Below are 17705 nucleotides of genomic sequence, written 5' to 3' on the forward strand. Positions count from 1 at the left end.
TAGATTGCCAAACTCAGAAGGCTCCGCTAGAGTATTCATATTGTGTCACTATCTGGACAAGAAAGACCATAGCTTTTATACAGGGGTTAAAGTTGAATCACTTTAAGTGCCTCACAATCTACCTAGCTTGACGATTTTTCTTATTTGCCTTGTCCTACTGTGTAACTTCCAACTGTATCATTATCACATCTTCCCTATACTCATGTGAATAATCTCTATCCTTCCTTCCACAATCTTCACAAGGTAGAATACCCTTGGTATTCATATCCTACAATATGGTGACAGATTAAACAGTCATTATGATCTACCTAATTTTCATCAAACTTCAAATTTTGAAGACAGTGTGGTAGTTTGGATAAGAACGCTCCCCAGCTCGTATATTTGAATATTTAGTCACCAAGGAGTGGCACTATGAAAGAATTTAAAGGATTAAGAGCCGTGGCCTTGTTGGATAAAATACATCACGGGAAGTGGGCTTTGAGGTTATCAAAGCCCAAGACAGGCCCAGAGTTACCAGCTCTCAGCCTGAGGATGAGGATATAGCACTCAACGCCTGCTTCAGTGCCATGTTGCTGCCATGCTCCCTGCCAAGATGACCATGAACTAAGCCTCTGAAACTGCAAGTAAACCCCCAGTTAAATTCTTTCTTTTTTAAGAGTTGCCTTCATCATGGTATCTCTTTAATAGCAAAAGAACAGTGACTCAGACAGTGTCCATGAATGAATCCTATGACACTTGGTGGAAATCCAAGAAGCAAGTCACAGATTTGGGCCTAAGCCCAGCATGTCAGCAATTAAGAACAAAGACAGAAATAAGTCTAAAATGAACTATAGGTAGTGATACAAACATAAGGAATGTGATGAAATAAAAGGGAAGAAATATGCCAACTGTGTTTTTGATGTAAAACATAGCCAAAGAGGTGCTAAGGTAGAAGAAGATTATGAGAAAGAACCCACAGACTCAGAGCTTCTTGTCATTTTTCAACTTCTGCAAAGAATCAAATCTGTTGGGGGAATTTTGCAGGCCCATGGAAAGCTCATTTTCTTAACTTTTGGGTGTAGATAATGAGTGCTATGGAAATAAAAGCTTTTAATATCCAGAGCAAGATGACCAAACCAGTTGCCCGAGGTGCTGGCTTCATTGCTAGAACATGCCCTGTACTAAGCACATTGATCACTCACAGGATCCAGGGCTTTCATATCGGAGCATAGGACCTTCTAGTCTCAGAGTTCCATGATCTTGCCCTGTCCATCCATCAGTCCTCTTTCTAGAGTCTTGGTGGAGTTTATTCTGCGTGGTTCTTGTTGGACAGAGAATCCAAGATTGTTCCATGGCCTTCGTATCAAAAGGGATCACATTGGGGAAGAGGTCATATTGAGAGTCTAGATTTGAATTCTGCCATTATGATGGATTTGTCTCTTGAATGTCCTCTGGGGAGAAATGAATACACCATGCTTGAAAGTCAAGGGTGGAGAATGTATGTATCTCTGACATAAGCCTAGGACTATAGTAAATTAGAGATTATTTCAGTAATATCCTCCTCCTCCAGCTATCGCTCTTTGTCTTGTCTATTACTCTGACTGTGATGATTCATTTGATAAAATAAACTTTTTACACTTTGGAGACATTGAGCTTGGCCGTTCAGGTTGCTTCAACTCATGCATGGCATACGAGTGGAGATTTCAAACACCTGTTGTACAAAAGAGCTTTGCAAGTCATTATGTGTTTCTGTAAACTCTCTTGTTCTTTTCACTCTGCATTAAAATGAGGATGTCTGTGCCTGGGAGGTGGATCATCAGTTAAGAGCTCTTGTGGCTCTTTCAGAGAACCTGTGTTGAGTTCCCAGAACCCATGTAGTAGCCGCTAACAAACATTTGTTAACTCCAGTTTCAAAGAATCCAATGTTCCCTTCTATGTCCCTTGGTCACTGAATGCACATGGAGCACTTTCACACATGCAGGCAAAACACTCACACACATGAAATAAAATAGAAGTCCTCTTGGAAAATAGAATTTTGAAGAAAGGGAGATGCTTATCATGGGGCTGATTCTCCAGTCTTTGATACTAAAACACGTTTGGCCTAGGGCTAGGGCTTTAGCTCTAAGTAGAGTACTTGCCTAGTATGTGTAAATTCTTAAGTTCAATACCCAGTACCCCCAAAATAAAATACTATAATAGCCCAAAGTACATTAGACTGTAGCCATTGTACAGCTAACTAACACAGGACAGGACATGTTAATCCAGTTGAAGCAGAGATAGAGAATAATTAGCAATGATGCGGGTCATGCAATTGTAAGATAGGGAGCAAACCTCACACAAGCATACACTATTGTTAGAGTCAAAATTGGTGCTCTTTTTTTTTTTTTGATTTTTTGAGACAGGGTTTCTTCGTAGCTTTTTGGTTCCTGTCCTGGAACTAGCTCTTGTAGTCCAGGCTGGCCTCGAACTCACAGAGATCCGCCTGTCTCTGCCTCCCGAGTGCTGGGATTAAAGGCGTGTGCCACCACCACCCGGCCAAATTTGGTGTTCTTATAAGCAGTCCATAATGGGAACACAAACAACAGTTGATGAGGTCCAGAAAATTTGCATGGAGGGGAGAAGAGCCACGGAAGCTGAAGTGTTTGAGAATCAACCAGAATCAGATCTGTCACTGACAGCTGTGTCGTTCTGCTCCCACCTGACAGTCCTAACCCTCAGCACCTCAGATGCTTTGAAAAGAATCTGAGGTTGTTTCTTCACAGCCATACTTACTTACTTCTCTCTTAGGCTTTGTGAAGCTGGTGATGAGGATTCAGTAGGGACTGGAGCTTTGGGCTCAGCCCACAGAAAGATCCAAATGTCTTTTGCAGGTATGTATGAGTAAGATATAAACAGTCTGACCTACACAGAGTGTTTACTTGTTGTAACAAATAGCCTGTCAAAAAGCAACATGGGAAGGAAAGAGTTTATGTGGACTACTATTCCAGGCTGCAGGGTATTATTTTGGAGAAGTCAAGCCAGGAATTCAAGCGGCTCGTTGCATTATATCCACAGTTAAAAGCAAAGACAGAATATATACACCCTTGTTTTCTTGCTCTCAGTTAGCTTTCTCTGTTCTTATATAGTCCATGAAGCGGTGCTGTCCACAGTGAGCTGGATCTTCCTACATGATCTAACCATATGGTAGCCCCACAAAGATTTGGCCACAGGCCAATCAGATCTAGGCAATTCCTCAATTAAGACTTCTGTCTCGGTTAAATCCTAGTTGTGCCAAGTTGACATTTGAAAGTAACCAGATGTGGACCTTTTCATAGCCAGCCAAGGCTCCCACTCCATTTCTACATTTCGCCTTCTGTGCAAGTTCGTGGGTAGAGAATGAAATGCAAAGAGTTCTGGGGAAAAGTTCGGCTTAGTCATGGTGACCAATTGCAAAGCCACCACCTGTTAAAGTAAAAGCATATCACCATTAACAACTGAGGTTCAAATATTTGTTTTTTTCCTGTGGAGTAATTGCTGTGATAAAATGACTTCCCTACAGCTCTTTAGGGGTTATTAACTTTCCCTAGCTATGACCAGAAGAGCAATGCCAGGCTGTGATCATATTCTGTACTCTGCGTGTGAAAAAGCGCAGACTGACTTAGATGGAAAACACACAACTCATGTATTTTTGAGTTCCTAATGTGCAGTGGACCTGGAAATAATTGTAAAGCTGGTAGATGACAAGAAAAACAGACCATATGCTCCCAACACTCACAGTAAAGCAGAAGATAGAACATCAACAGACTCTTGGTTCATTACCTGTAGCTACAATGCACATACCTAAGGACAACGTAGAGAGCCATGGACTCTGTAGCTCAAGGTAGGAGGGACAGAGCGGGTTAAAGAAAGAGATGGAGAGACAAAGGTGGTACGTTACAAAGGCTCTAAGGTGAAAGCAAAGCTGAGCAAGATCGAATGCTTAAGGTCAGAATGGTTGAATTTTAGACAGCAAAATGGATGCACTATGAGGCTAAAGCTAAGGCAACACTGGACCTCATAGGACTTTAGAGGCCACAGGGATGATTTTGAACTTATTGTGAGGAAGTAGCAAAGACTAGCCCTTGAAGGCTTTAATTTAAGAAATGACATCATCAGATTTTCATAGTGAGATAATTCTGTATGTGGCATGCATAATGTATTGGAGAGAGACCAAGTGACAGTTGGAATGTTAGCATAAAACCTCGGCAGAACGAGGTGATAGCTGAGGGCTTTAGGGAGAGACAGCAGAGGTGGGTTCTGTGTGCAAAATAATATTGATGTCTCCCAGCATCAACAAAATATCAGTACTGTAAGGATTCCTAAAAACTGATAACACCAACTTCTCCAACAGACTGACCAAGCAACTCTCCAAAGAGAAGTCAATTGATAAAATCTAATAAGGAATGCATCTTGCATTTTTTTCTCAGATACCGAGCTATTTCTCTTGTCTTTCATCTCATTTAATTTTCCAAGGCAACTTTGGGAGTATAGATTATTACATTTAAATTTGAGAAAATTGCAGCTCAAGGAAGCGAAGTAACAAGTCTGAGGTCCCATAGCTAGCATGGTAGGCTACTTTAATCTTAGCCTGTGAGACTGTGAATCCCAGGCTCTTTCCACTACTTGGTGTTAGCTCAGTGTTGCTGGGATGATTTAATTCTATTGTCGCTTAAAAAGCATCGATGTGTAGAGAAACACAAAGTAATTTGAACCCTAATAAAAAGTAAATGTAGAATGTTACCAGTTGAACATTTTGAAAAAATCAGACTTTTTTGATTCAACAGTTTAGTACTGTGCAAATTCTCATAAAAATCACACAATCATATATCTTTATAGCATCCTGAATTTAACAGCTTTGATATAGTATCTTCCATATAATTAGGTTAATTGGACCAAGAACATAATTATATACTACCCATAATTAAATGTGATCAGAAAATGACAGACAGGAAGAGTTGCTTGATTAAAAGTTTTTATCGTGTTCATACAGGTTGGGGTGACACGGTAACTCTAAGAAGCACCCTTCATTGACCAGAAGGTATCCAGCTGACCTGACTCTGGGTTGTCCATGTTCTACCATGGTCAAGGAGATTTGCTATCTTCACCATGTTCCACTATGTGAACACCACTGATACGATCATGACAGGAAGTATGACCTCACTCTGCTGCCCTGCCTCTGGTTCAGAAGGCTGATTTTGAAAGTAAACAAGGGCTGCGAGGCTTGACTCTCCCAAGAATGACAAGCTATTCTATTCTAGGAAACAGTTGAAAGCTCCAGAGGCCACCGAAGAACTAAGCTGCACTGTGGATGCCTCCACGTAGCGGGGATGCGGGCAGTTTGCACCAGAAGGGAAGACAGGATTCCCTTTGTGAAGGAACTTCTGCACCTGTTGGCATTCTAACGGGGCTTTCAGCTGAAGGACTGCTGGGTCCAGATTTCTGCACTGTCAACCACGGGAAAGCTTGGTATTTCAGTAACCATCCTGTCATTTGTCAGTTGGAAGAAGAGCCTGGGGACTCCCTGTGGAGGAATATGTATGAGCGAGTTCTATTTCAGAACACAGATGCATTGCTTTGATGAACTGGTAGACAGAGTCTGTTTCTTGAAAAGTTCTTGAGCTGTTAACGCAAGTTGTTTTCACAGTTACTAATGCTTGACTAACCGGCGTTGTCCTCACTGTACACAGCTAACTTGCTTTTGTAAGATCAAACAGTGAGACCTTCCTTGCTTTCTGCTGCAGAATGTCACGGCTTAAAAGTAAGCAAGTGAAACTAGCATACAGTCACTTGGACCAGATATATTCTTATTGTATTTGTCAATGCTGAAGTGACACACGACAAGCTAATATGTTTGTGTGCAGTATCTTATTTTTCACATCAGTGAATTTTAAATGTGTGTTTTGGTTTAGAAACCATCAGAGAATTCTAGAAATGCCTCCTGTCTTCTTTAAAGTGATCTTATAAGCTGCAGTATATGATTCCCTGAATGGTTCATACATACATCAGTAAACTGTTCTATATTGAGTCCTAGAATTGATGAGATTGATTTAACATATTATGTTACAATAGTCAATTATTAGTTGTCATGTTTATTACAAGTATAGACAGAGATACTAGATCATAAAAGACATGAGTTTCACCTTACAAAACTACCAGGGTAGTGATTATACATACACACACACACAAACACACACACACACACACACACACACACACACACGCATGCCACCTGGAGATAGAACTATGTGATAAGAAGTAACTAACTGATCAAAGTTTACACAAAGAGTACACTTGGATGTACGCTTACTTTGTAATTGAAAAGCAAATTATATGCTTTCAGGAATGGAGCTTTGTGATCTGGGTGGTGGTGTGCTATTTGTAGCTCAGCGTAGCTTATGCTCTTTAGGAATGTTCAAACTGATAGCCACCACAAAAAGCACCAGGCTTCTCCATGGCCACTTGTCAATGGTTCATGTTGTTGAACAAAGAAGATAGGCACCAGTCCCTAAGCACTGTCTGCAACTTGATAATAAAGCTACATTCTGCAGGCTGCTTTAAATGACATGAGTTTGTTTCAAGGACTCTAGAACCAGGAACGCTTCAGATTTCTTAATTAAGTAAGGCACACTATTTAATCTGGAGGACAAATCAACCTTTGTAAGTATTGCTTTCCTCCCAAAAACGGGGTCCTTATTTACAGAATATTCAGCCTTATGCAATGAGACAATGAAAAATAGAATTTGAAGTCTCTGAAGCAGGCACCACCTCATTGAAGTTCCACAATCTGGTCTGCTGTCTTCAATCTTACGTCTCTCTATCATTTCAGCAAACAAATCTGACTAGGACAATTAGTAGATGCCATCTGTTTTGGCATCATTTGTCTATTTTTAATATATGGTCCATCTTTTTTTTTAAACGTCTTTTGCAGAAAAAAAAAATCTGTGAAGTTTGAACAAGCGGCCCTCTCAAGATGTACCGAGTCTCTCAACTGATGTCGACACCAATAGCAAGTAAATATGAAACCGCTTTGTGCAATTATCTTTGAATGATTAGAGTCCTCTTAGCAATTTCCTTGCTTTGATTTTGCTGATACTTAGACCATTAGCCATCTGTCAGTAGCTTGTGTTTCTTAAATGCCAGGGTGTGCTTTGGCAATGATTTTGACTTCATTTCTTTCCTTGAGAGAAATGTGGCATTTTTTTTTTCTTTTTAGGAGAAAAAAAAATTACTGTTTTTTTTTAGATGCCTATGCATAAATGTGAAAGGAGCCTGTTTACTGGCTACAATTAAGATGCAAAACTGTCTACAAAAAATGCTGAAAGATTGATAGCTACTTGCAGAAAATAAGGGCGTTGTTGAAACGGTAGTGGTTTTGAGTTTCTTCCTTCCTCTTATTTTTCTGCCTACACCCCCTTTCTCTCCCTCTCTTACACCCACAGTTTTCTACTCATAATAAAGGTCCAAGCTGAAAGTCTAAATTACCTTATTTGTTTTTAGTAGTATTTGTCAGTAAGGAAACCAAGTCTCACTAAGCCCCACTGTTAGAAGTCTTGCTACCATCAGTGCCTGTTATAAAATTATGTGGCACAGCTTAGGCTATTAATAATCTCCAACCCTCCTCCAGGTGAAGCCCATTGTCATAGGCCAGAGTTTGTATTTAATAAGTCTTCTTTAATGAAGACCTCATAGGCTTCATACCTTTAAGCATCATATATTTAAAAGAAACAAAATCAAACCCAGGGCCGGGGATGTGGCACTGTGAAGTGAAGTGTTCACCAGGCGAGCGTGAAGACCTGGATTCAGGTTTACATAGCCCACAGAAAGGACTGGGTATGATGGATGATGGTACCTGTAATCCTGGTACTGATAGGATACGTTCTAGGAGAATTGATGAGATCTAGAGAGAGACTTTATCTCAAAAAGGTGAAGAGCAATAGAGGAAGACACATGCACACACACTTCCACACACAAAATGAAATTTTTATACTCCGCCCAAACAATGCCTTCTGTTTGCTGTTGTAAAAATCTACAAATGCACAAATAAACAAAACTTGTGGCCAGTGATTGAATTTCTCAGATTATGGAGTAACCTACCATAACCAACACATTGAGCCACGGATTTTGATTTTTTTACAACATCACACACATTTCTTTCTCTTTTCCATTCATAAACTCAGTTTGGTGGCCATGATTTAAAGAAAATTTTCAAGGACTGTGGAGTGTGAGAAAGGACAGAAGACAGAAATTTCTCGATTGTTTTATGCTTCCCATAGGGAATAGGTGACAAGTTGGTGGCTTCCCGAAACTAGCTTTTCACACCGCTCTATTACATTGCTGTCTTCTTGCTAAGACTGGGACATCTAGACATACCTGCTCATGGGTCTCCACTGTGGCCAATTGTGATCACCAATGTTGGTGAGATGTTGAAAATTTCTTTCTTTTTTTCCTTACACAGATTCCACCAGGTCACACAAAGGACATTCTGGAGAGCTGTCCCCCACATGCATTTTCCCAAGGTATGTCATAGGGATCTTCTCTGTCAAATCAAACTTCCTTCCTGCCCATCTTATTTTGTCTTCCTTTAAAAGGACCATGGCTATATATTTTCCGCCCTGTGCATTAGTAACTGAAAACTTGTCTACTCGAAGAATGACTTGTTTTTCCTTTTTAATGTGAGTACGTAGGCAGGTACGATCATTTCTTTATTGAGTGGAAAACTACATTGAATTCTTAGATATCACTGGGTTTTTTGTTTCTTAAGCTGGTGTCTTAGCTGCTTTCTTTTGCCATGATGAAGCACCATGATGACAAAGACAACTTACAGAAGAAATTGTTTACGGATGCTTACAATTCTAGAGTGTTACAATTCATGACCATCATAGAGGGGAACATGGCAGTAATGGAACAGGCATGGTGCTAGAGCAGCAACTGAGAGCTTATGTATGATACAGAAGCAAGAGGCAGATAAAGAAAGAACTAACAGGAACAGGCATGGACTTTTTAAACCTTAAAGCCAATCCTTAGTGACACTTCTCCACCGACAAGACCACACCTCCTAATCCTACTCAAACAGGTCCACCAACTGGAGACCAAGCATTTCCAATGTGCGAGTCTATGGGGATCGTTCCCATTCAAACCACTTTTGTCTTCCACTTCATTTTACAAGGGCCAGAGTATTTACCAGCAAGCTGGCCATATTTCATATTCTGCTCACACTAGTTGATTTCATCGTTTTCTTCTACCCTGCAATGGAATCTTTGTTTTCCTTTCCATAGGCTTTGGTTGAGGTTTCCTCCAGCATTTTCTGAAATGTACCTGCAAGACAAGAGAATCTAACACCGATATTAGAATCTGTCCTTCCTGTAAACATCGGGTCTTCTGATACTACCATATGAATGAGCCAAGGGTACATAGGCAGAAATATGAATTTGTGTTGGGTCAGTTTAACTAGGATTCCATCCTAACTCCCCTTAATGCTAAGTATCCCTGCCTTTTAGAGAGATTTACAAAGGGCAGAACAAATAAAAAATTGGGGGCTATATACATGGTGCAACTTCAATAATAATTTCCTTTTCTTTTTAAAGATTTATTTATTTATTATTTATCATGTAGACAATATTCTGCCTGCATGTATGCCTGCAGGCCAGAAGAGGAAACCCAATCTCATTATAGATGGTTGTGAGCTGCCATGTGGTTGCTGGGCATTGAACTCGGGATCTTTGGAAGAGCAGCCAGCACCCTTAAACTCTGAGCCATCTCTCCAGTCCGTTCAACAAATAATTTCTATTGATTAGTATATTATTAACAGCAAGCTCATATGTTAATTGTTCATAGGTTTTTAAATTGAAAAGTTAGAAATGTCTGTGGGAAATATAGAAAGAGGGGATGAGACATGACTTACAACAGACAATAGATGAGTAACTACACAAACTTCTTAAAGGCTGTGGTAGGGTCTGTCCCTTCATCAACACCAGAAATCAAACTTCTCCCAGGACTTGTTCAGTCATCTCTCAAGACAAGAAAGGACTTGGTGTTAGAAAAAACTGGGGTTGATAATAATTGTTGAAGACTGAACCTTAGAGGGCAGCTAGAAATGCAGGTCCAGAGCTCTGTAGTTCCCAAGCGGCCAGTGCACTACGGATATCTCCATTGATTCTTGAGAAGGCAAACAGCATGGAGAGGAAAACATAGGTAAAGAGGCCAAAAAATAATAGCAATAGAAATGTGTAACTCACCTCTCACTCAGAAGCATCAAGATCTTGGACAATTATTATCTGTTGTTACGACTGGTGTCTTCCTTTCCTTTTCTAAAAAAAAAAAAAGAGGAAATGATGAACAAAAAATGATGCTGAAATGAAGTGGTCCAGGCCTCTCTGGAGAGAGGTCATTTCTGGCCTTTCCAAAGTCTCAGGTGCCTGTACTTGTACTGTTCAGTATTTTCATCAGTGATTTAAAGTAAGAACCTTGCACCATCAGTAAGGCTATAAGTTGTTTTTTTATTGGCAGGAAAGTATTAAAAATTATTGGGGCATTTTTTTTTGAACTGACTGTGCTCCAGTGATTCTCCTCCCTCTGTTCTCCCCACTCTTGCTGCCCCTAGGCTTCCCTTCTCCTCCTCCAAATTCTTTCATCAGTCTGTGCTGTGTGTCCTGTGTCCTACCCTCTATCCTTCTCCATCACCTATTTTTTATCTTCTCTCAGTATGCTTTCTAGTTTATTAGCTTTTACCTACATTTCCATTTTAATGAAATTACACAAAGACATTAACACTATTACCTTGATAGAGTTAGTGTCATAGTTACCTTCAACTTGACAGTTGACACACCAGTAGAGTCACCTGTGAAGAATTATCCTCCACCAAAGAATTGTCTCAATTAGATTGACCTATGGCCATGCCTATGGGGCATTTTCTTACTTGCTACCTTTTTGAGTGGTGCCAGTCCTAGACAGTGGACCTGGGCTATGTAAGAAAATTAGTTTAGCAAGCTAGAGAAAGTAAAACAATAAGCTCTATTCCCTCAGGTTTCTGCTTCAAGTTCCTGCCTTGTCAGTCCTTGAGGTTGGACAGTAACCTGTAAGATGAAATCAATTCTTTTATCCCCAAGTTGCCTTTAGTCCAAAAGCTTAACACAGCAACAAAAAAATTAAATTAGAACAGTTAGAATCTCCCCCAAATTCAAAAACCAAAACATGAACACATATAAATAGTAGCCAACGTGTTTGGTTTAGAATGTTTAGAATATACAAGATATCAGTATTAAGAACTGTTCATGAAATTATTTCATCTTTGATAAAAATCTATGAGGCTTAAATAACCTTTAGTGTACAGATTTTTGTATAGGATGTACAGGAAATAAACAGGAAAATAGCATGTTTCCGACATCCAGAAAAGGCTGTTTGGCGATATTTTTAAAAGAATGGACCAATATCAAGTGTGTAGTAAATCCATCATAAGGTGATGAAGCTGACTGGCCAGAATGTTGTCACCAAAATTCAAAACAGAAAGAACTAAATGCTGTGTGGTTCAAAGCCCTGAAAGTTAAGAGCGCCATTACTAAGGGCTGAGGAAGTATTTGGCAGTCTTTATTATGAAGAATGAAATTACCTTCATAGTGTCTAGATGGTCCTATGGGGTTTGTGTGATTGTAAGTACTTGGTAGTGACTTAAAGGACCTTTTCTTTTTTTTCCTTTTTAGCTTTGATTGTGGCTTCTTGGATGGAGAGAGTTCTTTTGAATGCTGCTCCATAGACCCCCTGACAGGCTCCCACTATGCCTGTCGCAGAAGCCCCCGACTCCTCACCAATGGCTACTACATTTGGACTGAGGACAGTTTCCTTTGTGACGCAGATGGCCACATCACTCTGAACCCCTCCCATACCAGTGTTATGTACAAGGAGAACTTAGTTAGGTAAGTAGAGAACACTGTAAAGGCCTTGTCCTTTACAGTGTTAAAGGTCCATTCTGCACACCACTCCGTTCATCCACACAGCTGAACACAATGCTGCCCAAAAGTATTGAGAATAAAAGAGGAATTGGAAGCAGGGGAAGCAAACATGAAAACAAATAAAAATAAAATGAAGTGATACACATGCTGGGGTGGAAGTTTTGAATTCTAAAAGATTTAGGTTGCCTGTTAAAGTAGGAAATGAAGAGACATGGAGAAAGGCACAGGCAAAGGATTTTGAGAAACCCTCATACAATTGGGAAAATGCAAGAGTCTTGGTGGGGATACAGTTTAAGGAAGGGGTTTACTACAAGAAAGAAGGATAAAATATCCGAATTGAGAATCATGAATAATTAGGGATTAGGACTTGGGGAATGTCTCAGTGGGTCAAATGCCTTGCGTACAAGCATAAGGACATGAGTTCAGACCCCTAGCACCACACAGAAGCCAGTCACCCACAGCATTGTGCATCAGTAATCCCAGTGCTGGGAAGGCAAAGACAAGTACAATCATGGAATTCATTGACCGCACAATCTAGTCCAATCAGAAAGCTACAGGTTCAGTAGAGAACTTGTCTCAAACAATAGGATGGAGAGTGATAGAGAAAGATACTCAAGCAGGACCTCTGGTCTACACACAGACACACACACACACACACACACACACACACACACCATGCAAATTAAATAAATAAAACCCACGGCGACTTGCTTTAACCTACCTTTACACTATGGGAAAGCCACTTCAAAATGCATCTTCTGAGATTGATTCTAGATGCCCGTCTGAATGTTGCCATGATAAAAGCATCCATTTCCTCTCTGTGATACTTGGTTCTGGATCAGCCCTTTTGCATTTATCACTGACATAACGTGTTCAGCACAGGGCTTGACACATTCCACACAGGTGGACAAGATGTGATATTGTCATGAATTTTCAATATCTCCCTGATCCTCCAAGTCATTCTTTGTGGTTTGGAAATAAAACCTGAGTTGCATCATTACCCATTCTTTTCTCAAGTCACACTCCTTTGGTTTCTTTTACTCTAACATTCAACCCCAGGCTCCCCTAGGAAACATGTAGGACTTTTTTCTATCTTTCCATCTTCACATTTTACCATGACCCAATATGAAAGACATTTATTTTTCAACAATCGTCTCATATAATTTATGCTTTACTTACCCCCAGAAAGCTTTATTGATTCTCAATTATTCTGGCAATTCCAGTTCTTAGTGGGCATTTTCTACATAATTCTTCAGAGCACATATCTCCAACATAATATGATGGTTAGGAGCATTGTCTGTGGAGTCAGACTGACTAGATTTGCTTCCAAGCTATGCCATTTCCTGGTTGGATGACCTTAGCCAAACCATATAGCCTTCAGGTAGCGCAACCAAATGAGAAACTCTACTATAAATCCCAGGCACAATCAGACTACATTCTTAGCTTTTAGGTTAGTGGAATTAGTGGTCTTTTATGTCAACAGATTCCAGTGGGTCTCCAGGAATAGTCACAAACAGATATGGGCAATGAATTTCTATAAATGGACTAAAAAGAACCTAAGATAATTTGTATTTATGCTCTGGCTCTGCAACATTCAAGCCTTTCTACAGTGGATATATGTTTTAAGGTATGATTACTTTGGGGGAACTTAAATTCACAACCCCAGAACACAGTAACCTGTAAAAAAAAACTTTTGAGGAATTGAGTGTATGGGTTTGTTGTAGACCTACTCTGTGCATCAAATCATTTCTCATGTGGGATTCCCCTCTGTATGCTGTGATTACCATTAATGAGTAAAGAAACTGCTTTGGATCTATAGCAGGGCAGAACTTAGCTAGGCAGGGAAAGCTAAACTGAATGCTGGGGGAATAAGGCAGAGTCAGGGAGAAGCTATGAGACAGATGCCAGAACTTTAACAGGTAAGCTACAGCCACATGTCAATACACAGATTATGGAGATGGGTTAAATTAAGATGTAAGCGTTAGCAAAGAAGAAACTAGAGCTAATGAGCCAAGCAGTGATTTAAATGATATAGTTTCTGTGTGATTATTTTGGGGCTGAGAAGCCGGGAACCAACAAGTGGCCTCCTACAACACATTTCCAGTGGATTGTTTCTAATCTGAGGTGACTACTACTCACTGCTTTCATTTCTTCCCAGAATATTTAGAAAGAAGAAGAGAACCCACCGTTCTCTTTCTTCTCTCCTGGACCTCAGAGCCTCTAAATCTTGGCTGCATGGAAGAATCTTTGGAGATGCTGATTCACTTCCAAGTGAGGACATCTGGCTGGAGGGCATCAGAAGCTTGGGTATGTACCACTGCAATGAAAATGGTGTTCTTAGCTTTTGCATTTCATGATGCAATGCCATTTATGAATGACAGTCATATGGTCCTGACCCAAGGCATGGTCTAGAGATGACTATCATTTTGGTGGATAGGGTAATACCAGAATTTAAAATTTCATTGACATGCTTCCACATACCCAATGACAAAATATACAAAGGTCGTATCATGAAAAAAATGTCAGAGTGTAAACTTCTGCATCAGAATGTTGATAGTACTCAGAAAACATAGGCCCATTTCCAGCACGGCTTTACATGCATGGAAAAGAAGTGGAGAAGTAATAATGGAGACAAATTTAGAAGGCCTGTATTGGAGACAGTGACCTGGAATCAGGGTTCAAATCTCAGTTTTGGCATCCTGGTGTAGCACCTTTGTTAAGTCTCAATGACTTTAGTTTAAAAACATGGTATATGCATGCCTATGCCAGCAGTATGAGGCTGCTTGCTCACTCCCAGCTGCCCAGAATGGTTATTTGAAATAACCACCCAGAGACTGTATTAATTAAATCACTGCTTATTATTATTATTAGGTCTTAATAATATATATAATATATATTATAATTAACTATATTATTAGCTCTAGCTTCTTTTTGGCTACCTCTTACATCTTAATTTAACCCATTTCTATTAATCTGTGTATCGCCATATGGCTGTGGCTTACCAGTAAGGTTCTGTCCAGTGTCTGTCTCTGGCAGGGCTATATGGCTTCTCCTGACTCTACTTTCTTTCTGCAAGCATTCATTTTAGCTTTTCCCACCTACCTCTGTTCTGCTCTGTGAAGGCCTAAGACAGTGTCTTTATTAACCAATGGTATTCACAACATACAGAGGGAAATCCCACATCATATGCTTATACATATATGTGTGTGTTCTGTTGAAATAAATGATATATACATATATAAATTACATATCTAACATAAAGATGTGCTTATGTGTATATATATTCTAAGAACTCAAAGCCCATTCACTCATCAAATCCTTTACTACATGTTCTATGGAAACCACTGTACTAAGCACTTTTTCTAAGCTAAATAAGACACAGTGATGACCTTGGGAAACTCCTTTCTCAGATAAGGAGAGAATTAGGTTTGCAAACTGTTACAGTATAATGCCTTAAGTGTTGTAGCAGGGTTAGGGAGATCGAGAGAATGGTGGTGAGAAAGTTAATACATAAGCCAGAACGATAGTATGAGCTCAGCCTAGATAAGGCCAGAAGGGTTTCAGGTATAATAACACCCAAGAGGGTCTTAAGAAAGAAACGGCTTACTAGGCAGATGGAAGCCAGAATGACATTGCTGCCTGCTCTATTCCACTTTCCAAATTGCTGGGATTATGACCTTTCCAAGGTATACATTGTGGCTAGTTTTTTCTTAATAACACATATAAATCCCTTTGGCTTTCTTGTGATTCTTAGAATCGACTTAAGTTTTAGCAACAAGTACAAAGTGAGAAGGAAGAGACTTGGGCAAACAGTGTGAAATGTGGTAGTGGTGTGCTGAAGTCAAGTGAGGCACACCTGAGCACAGGTCCCTGCACAACCGCTCTCACCTCCATCCCATGCCTCTGGTCCCATCTTCAACATCACTTTCTTTCCTTTCCCTTACATACATTGTACTGTGATCACCACAGATACACCATTGTTTGCAAGAATGGATCATTTCAATGAGTGCTCTCAGGTTGAGAACTCTACAAGAATCCATCCTTTTAATTAGGAAAACTTTTTTTTCCTAATGGAGCCCAAAACTGTCTTTTCCCTCAGTACAGTGTTGAACAAAGACAATGAAGCTGCTGATTCTTATGGGCACTATATTTTGTTGTAAGAAATAGGCCAAATATATTATTTATTATGTTAAAAACTGTGACTTACACAGAGAAAAATTAAGGGGAAAACAATGATACAAAGTTTATCCTGGTTTGGATAATATTCTGAAGTACTATACATTGTTGCCAAAAGGGAAAAACTGGATGGATACTACAAATTTCCCAACTTACATGATATGAAGATTCTCGTGTGTGTGTGTGTGTGTGTGTGTGTGTGTGTGTGTGTGTGCGTGTACACATGTCTAAGGGTGTGTATAATACTAGATTCATTTTAAAAGAATAAAAGCTCATCAAATGAAGAATCAATCACACGATAGGAATAAATGATTAATGGAACCAAGTGCAATCTAGTTCCAATAACAAGGAAATCTAAGCAGGACACAGACAGGAGGCAGGACTCGAGGGTTGGACTAAGAAAGACAGATGGTGGAGGCCTGAAGAACCTTCTGTGCCTTATTGAGAAGACAGAGTTTATTGAATGATTCAAGGAAATTCTGAAGGATCGTAAGCAGGGTGAAGACACATGAGATTTTGATTTTCAAAGTTATTTTTTATAGTAGTATGCAAGTGAAGATTGAATGGAGAGTCACTGGCACGAGCTCAAAAGTAAAGAAAAGCAACAAGCATTCCAAGAAAGTGAGAGGAAATAGAAGGAAAAGAGTTAAGGGCTTTTTTTTTTTTGATGTAGAATTGACAGGTTTGTAACAATTAAATGAGACTGTGAGGAAGTGACGGGAGTTTAACAAATGGATAGGTTTCATTTGGGGCACGGTGTAAAGACACCTGACAGTGTCAGCTCTGATAGACAGGAAGGCAGAGTGATGAGAGGACATGTCTTTTGGGTCAAGTGCCCCTGAATTCAAGTCCTGGAACTACCTCTTCCCACTGGTGTGTTCTTGGGCACACTGATTAACTTTTTTGATCTTCCACTTCTTTGTTAATATAATGACAAAGATAATACCATGTGGACTGCTGTTAAGATGAAATGCAGTAACTCATAAAAGGTATCAAATGAGCTCGGGATTGATGCTCTACTCAACACATTTATTTTTATTGTTTTTAAGTATCCTCCAGGGCCAGAGGGCTAAGGACCCCATGGGCTGGAGTTACAAATGATTGTGAGTTGCCTTGTCGATTCTGTGAACCAAACTGGGGTCATATGGAAAAGCATCAAGTGATCTTAATTGCTGAGCCATCATCTCTCCAGCCCTGTTTGTCAATCAACATGCTCAGTACTTAACAGACTTACATTTGTGTGTGCATGTGTGCACGCACATGTATGTGTGTCTGTGTATTTACTTTCTCACAGTGACTATAAATAATTGAGATCGAATTTCCTTTAAAATAAAAGCACAAAAGAGACAGCAAAACACTGAAAGTGACCAAGAGAAACCAGTTTCCATAAGGTAGCAAAGAACACAAAAATGGTGCCTGGTAACTGTAGCTCGTATCTTGGTGATTGCTTTTCTTGTTCTGTGGCAAAATTCAGGACAAGAAGCAATTTAGAGGAGGAAGGATTTATTCTGGCTCACAGTTTTAAGGTACACAGTCCAGCACAGCAGGGAAGATGTCATAGCAGAAGAGTGTGTATGGATCTTGAAG

The 17705-nt window shown here is 39.8% G+C and overlaps 1 protein-coding gene across 2 annotated transcripts in view; it reads left to right on the forward strand.

The window, feature by feature from the left end:
- The first annotated feature begins 6967 nt into the window (after nt 1–6967).
- Tmem71 (transmembrane protein 71) overlaps nt 6968–17705 on the forward strand; it is a 33312-nt gene continuing 22574 nt past the window's right edge. Inside the window, exons 1-4 of one of the 2 annotated variants that reach the window (XM_026782408.1) lie at nt 6968–7007; nt 8453–8513; nt 11694–11906; nt 14101–14273. In XM_026782408.1, the coding sequence (XP_026638209.1) occupies nt 6968–7007; nt 8453–8513; nt 11694–11906; nt 14101–14273 (487 nt within the window). The remainder of the gene's footprint in view (nt 7008–8452; nt 8514–11693; nt 11907–14100; nt 14274–17705) is intronic. The other variant, XM_005354540.1, reaches the window with a different exon arrangement.

The sequence above is a fragment of the Microtus ochrogaster genome, chromosome 15 (assembly GCF_000317375.1).
Source record: "Microtus ochrogaster isolate Prairie Vole_2 chromosome 15, MicOch1.0, whole genome shotgun sequence".
In the NCBI taxonomy this organism is placed as follows: Eukaryota; Metazoa; Chordata; class Mammalia; order Rodentia; family Cricetidae; genus Microtus; species Microtus ochrogaster.